The sequence below is a fragment of the Ursus maritimus genome, unplaced genomic scaffold (genome assembly GCF_017311325.1).
Source record: "Ursus maritimus isolate PB19 unplaced genomic scaffold, ASM1731132v1 scaffold_6, whole genome shotgun sequence".
Classification (NCBI taxonomy): domain Eukaryota; kingdom Metazoa; phylum Chordata; class Mammalia; order Carnivora; family Ursidae; genus Ursus; species Ursus maritimus.
Window position 1 is genome coordinate 56693648 of NW_024426774.1, and position 4993 is coordinate 56698640.

General features: G+C 60.5%; 1 protein-coding gene across 1 annotated transcript; it reads right to left on the reverse strand.

Moving 5' to 3' along the window:
• Nucleotides 1-2612: 2612 nt before the first annotated feature.
• Nucleotides 2613-4749, reverse strand: LOC121101066 (homeobox protein OTX1-like). Its single transcript, XM_040623709.1, has 2 exons — nucleotides 4645-4749; nucleotides 2613-4500 (listed from the first exon to the last, which is right to left on the reverse strand). The coding sequence occupies exons 1-2, from the start codon at nucleotides 4747-4749 to the stop codon at nucleotides 3631-3633; spliced, it is 975 nt and encodes a 324-aa protein (XP_040479643.1). The 3' UTR covers nucleotides 2613-3630.
• Nucleotides 4750-4993: the final 244 nt, after the last annotated feature.

The window sequence follows — 4993 nt, forward strand, 5'->3', positions numbered from 1 at the left end:
GCCGCCGCCGCCGCCACCACCGCCGCCACCACCGCCTCCCGGGGACGCTCCGCCGGCGAGGGCGCCCTCGCCTCACTGGGCCGGGCCACCTCGGGCCGCCCCCACCGCGCCCACGCACTCACCCCGCTCCCCCAAGCTCCCGCGTCCTGGTGGCCCACGGTGCCCCAGCGCCTTCGGGTTCCTGCTTTCCACCCGGCGCCACGGGGCCTCGGCACCGGCGGGGAGGCCCTGGGAAAAGCACGTGCCTCTTTTCGAAGCTTCGTCCCCCGGGCGGGAACTCCCGCCGGGCCTCGGTGCGCCTGGCCACCGGTTCCCGTCTGCCGAAGTACGCAGGCGCCGAAGCTTCTAGACGCCGCCGAGTGGCCGGGTCGCGGGGACGCGTCAGACCTACCCACCAGCAACCTCCGCCCCAAGTGTGAAGTTCTGGAGCGTCCCAGGCCAAGCGGGACAAACTAACAAATGCGACGAAATGGAGGCCCAGGGGTTTGAGTACCTTGCTCCGGAGGCCACACAGTTGTCCGAGCAGGCGCAAAGCCGGGTCTCCTGGTTTCTTTCCACCGAACAGTCATGAGGACCGCTAGGCGCCCCCCCAGAACCCGCCTCAGAGCTGCGGGCGGGGGCAGCCTAGCACCTGGGCCTCTAGCGGCACTGGCAGCTGCTGCGTGAGCCAGGGCGGCCCCGAGGCGGGACGGGCAGGGTCGGCTGAGGAGAGCGCCTGGGAAGCCGTCCAGCAGGGGTGCCCAGGCCCGTGCAGCGCGCGCTGGAAGCCTCTTGGCTCCGGCCACCCGCCTGGCCTCTCCGGCACGTGCGGGCCCCGCACCTAGGGGCCACGGCGCTCCCCGGGTGGGTCGGCCTTGGCTCCGCCTTTAACTGGACGCGCTGCCCGAGGCGGAGCCCGCGCGGGGGCGGCCCAGCCCTGCGCTCGGGGTCTTCCTCCGGGGGCGGCGCCGGCGGGCTGGGCTGGGCTGGGCTCGGCGGGGCCGGGGCTGCGCCCTCCCGCGGGCCTTTGCTGAGTCGGGGATAATGGGTTTGCTGGAGTGGGAAGGCGCAGTGCTCCCGAGCCGGGCCTACGGAGTCCAGGGGGAGGACGCGGCCGAAAAGGCTTTTCTACCACCGGAGCTCGCAGCCCTAAGACCTTGCTCCGTGCGGGACCCTGAGGGAGGGGTCGTTCTCCAACCCCGGCCTCACGTTGTGTTCTCAGGTCTCACACGGAATAAAAAGAATAGGGTGTGTGGGTCACTTAGCAGGAAACTTTTCGTTGTTTCCTTATTTCCTTCCCGCCCGTGGACAAGTTGAGCAGCTTCTCGGCCTTACAGCCAGGAGATTGCAGGCCAAACAATCTGGACAGCTCCGGCTCTGGGTTTTCTGGAGGAATCATCCCACCCCTTCCCCACCTCTTATCCTGGTCTTCTCTCAGGGCAAGATGGAACCGTCCTTTCCGACCCCCTGCTGACGTGGGGCGTCTTCCCCTGCCAAAGTGAAACGCGTCCTTGTCGACTTTTCTAGATTTTACGTTTGCCTTTTAAAGAAACTTCACAATACGCAAAAGGTAACTTGGCTACCTCTGGCAAGGGCCTGAGGGTTTAGAGGGACATCTTAGCACGTGGAAGGAATGACTCGGATCCCCTAGCCGCCGTGAAGCCACCCGGGACAGCTCAGCAGAAAGCAAGGTTGTCTGCTGCCAACATGCGGGACACGGATCGGTTTTTTGTCGTTTTGTTTTCTTTTCCTTTTTGGCTCAGCTCTGAGAGCATTACAGAGCTATCCTTTCCCGCCTCCGACCCTCTTCCCCTCCCCCTCTTCTGTCTGGTGCAAGCAATTAGGGTGAAGAAATCAGTGCCAGGTTCCTGCCTCTGAAGAGAAAGGAATTGCTTCGGGAATTGAGTCCTGACACCTGTCTCTGTCCTGGATGGCGAGAGGGGATGCGGGGTCAAAACGCCTGGGGGAAGAGGCCAAGCTGACCGGGAGGGTAGGACACTCCCTAAGAACGTTCTCTGGAGACTCCTCTTGCCACGTTCTCCCTCCCTATCTTTTGGCCTCCCGCTTCACACAGGTCATGAACACGCGGGGGTATTAACACGGGAGTTTCCTTCCTTTTAGGCTCCCCGAGCCCAGGACCTGGGGCTGGAATCAGAAGAGCGACACTGACAAGCCATTCATTAATTTGCATTTATTTTCGGGAAATAATGTAGATAAAGGGGGAGGAGGGGGACTGCCTTACATTTCAACAAGTAATTTGTGATCTTCACATCGGACAAATCAAATTTACAAATTACTTTCCCACCTACTGGACGAAAAGGCCAAAGCCAAAATTGATACACAGGTGCGGGCTCTCCGCAGATTTCGGAGATGAAGGTGCACTAAAAACTCACTAGACAGAACAGGGTTGTTTCAAGAGAAAGAAGCCGACAGAGGAATTGGAACTGGGTTTGGGGCCTGGATCGGTTTGTTTGTTTTTCCATAATGCCGTATTTTTATTTGTTTTTTTGTTTTCTTTTGTGATTGGTCTCTAAACCGGAACTGCGACTCTGTGCTTCGACCTGGTGAAGGGCTCAGTCCTAAGTCCCCGCCCAGCCTAGCCCCCGCCCCTGTACCCTGACTTGGCTGTTTCCTCAACACTCTCCGACCCTCCCGACCCTCCGCGCCCAGCTTCCTGGAACCAAAAGGTTCTCTTTAATAAATACACAGAGGGAGAAGGTGTGAGAGGGCAGGTCAGCTTTGCAACAACTGAAAAAAATAAAAGCGCCATCGTTTAAGGAAGAGAGGAAGGGGGACAGAGGGAAAATATTTTTTGCTTTTGTTTTATATATATGTGTGTATATATATGTATATATATGCTGTATATATCTTAAAGTTCTATTTCCTGGGCGCTAAGACGAGATATGTTCAGTTCAACCAACAGCAACTAGAAAGTTTAAGTGGTCCCTGGAACGGACCCGACTATGTACAGCATTCCCGCCGAGGCGGAAGCTTGAGCCAGTTCTACGCAGGGCGGGGCTGTGCGCGAGAGGCTAGGGGCGCGCTCCTCCCTCGGGCCTTGTCCCAGCGCACCCCGCTGGGAAAGAGAAAATGCCGGGCTGGTCTGGCCTGCAGGCGGGGAGCGGGGCCGAGGGCAGCTCAAGGAGCGGTAGTCTGCAAGCGGGAAACACTTAGTGGTTGTTTTGATTTGGGGTGGAGTGTGGGTGCACTCCAATGGGCAGACACATGCCAGTTAGTGACTCCAGTGTCCAGAACGAATAAATAAAAGTGTAGGGCTCAAACAGCGAGTCAGAGCAAAGAGCCTCCGAAGGCTGCAAGTGCATAATAACTGCCCATAGAGACTGGAGGAGAGTGGCTTAGAGTTCGTTAGGGGTTGAGGAGGAGAGCACACAGCTCTCCCCATACAGAACTTGCGGGCCAAGCCGAAGCACCGGTCCCCTCATCCAAGGGGTGGGCAGGTCTGCACATCCCCCAAACAAGTGGCAGAAAGATGAGGGCGGCAGTGCAGGCAAAGGGCATCTTTTAGGGGCGTGAAAATTCAGGTCTGCAGAAGCCGAGGCAAAGGCGGGCGGTGCAGCAGCAGCAACAGGACGGGGACCACGGAGGGCGCAGGTAGTTGCGTTTCTTCTCCTCTTCCTTCCACTCCTGGGCTCACAAGACCTGGAACCGCCATGACGCTTGGTCCTTATAGTCCAGACAGTCGGGCGAATTGAAGTTGAGTTTCCAAGCGGAGGAAGCAGCGGCGGCGCCAGGCTCCTTGTAATCCAAGCAGTCGGCAGAGTTGAAGGCGAGCCCCGAGCCGCCGTAGCCCTGGTGGTGGTGGTGGTGGTGGTGGTGATGGTGGCCTGAGGACTGGCTCAACGGGTGGTGCGCATGTGGATGGTGGTGATGGTGGCCGGCCATCGAGGAGGGTGCCATAGGGCTGAGCTGGTGCGGGTGGTGATGAGAGTGCATGGGCGCTAGATATGAGCTGCAGTCCACGCCGCCAAAGTAGGAAGAGGAGGGCGCGGGGTAGCCCTGCCCGTAGCTGCCGCCCTGGCTGTAGGACATGGGATAAGAGGCTGCGGCCGAGGCGGCGCCTGCGGCAACCGAGCGCTGCATGCACGATGCGTTGCTAGGCGCGGCCAATGGCTCGGGCACTGACACCGACGCGGGCGCTGAGCCCGGCGAGATGGAGGCCGGACTCCAGATGGATGAGGCAGCCGGCGTACTCAACGACGACGCGACTGCCACCGCCGGGTTCCCGCCCAGGCCTGCAGCCGCTGCCGCCGCTGGGTTGGCGGAGGCGCTGGATCCCGAGCTAGAGGACGAGGCGGAGCTGGACACGGCGGGCGGCGTGAACTGGCCGCTGCTTTCCGAGCCCGAGCTCTCCCGCACCGGGGACGACTTCTTCTTGGCCGGGCGGCTCTTGGTCCCGCTTCCGCTCTGCTGCTGTTGGCGGCATTTGGCACGGCGATTCTTGAACCAGACCTGCAGCCGGCAGAGTGGGGAAGAGGGTGTCAGGGGGGTGAGTTGAGCTTGCTACTGCCCGGCCTCTTGTACCCACTACCCGGCCTAGGGTCTCCCATCCCTCTCTTACCGAGGCCTCCGTTCCTCCCCATCTCCGGCCAGGCCAAACCACGTTCCACTGGTCCCAGCTCCTCCACCCTCCCCCATTCCTCTGACCAAAGATCCTCCTCTGGCAAAGTCGGGATGTGCACCTCCCCACCCCCCAGTGCACTCTGCCCTAGGACGGAACATCTGCGTCTGTCCAGCCAGAAGTTCAGCCATCTCTAAACTGCTGCTGTTGGCCGCTTCCCAACAGCGGCGTGTATGTTTGGAGGCCCTGTCTTCTACGAATAGAACTGAGGAAACTGCGGAGAGGCACGAAAGGGACCGCAGAGCGCGGGACAGTCACCAAGTCTGAGGTGGGAGCCAGTCGGCCCCTGGAGGCCCGGCGCTGGGCAAGGCGAGAATTTGAGTGGATGCAGAAGCAAGGCCAGGAGGCTGAACAGAGGCAGTATACTCGGGGGAC

What these genes read in the sequence shown, in the direction of transcription:
- LOC121101066 (XM_040623709.1), bottom strand. Translation starts at nt 4,749, where the DNA reads ATGGCTGAACTTCTGGCTGGACAGACGCAGATGTTCCGTCCTAGGGCA. An exon ending in TTGCCAGAGGAGGATCTTTG is followed by an intron (nt 4,501 to 4,644) that starts GTCAGAGGAATG and finishes GCCGGGCAGTAG; the next exon opens with CAAGCTCAACTCACCCCCCT.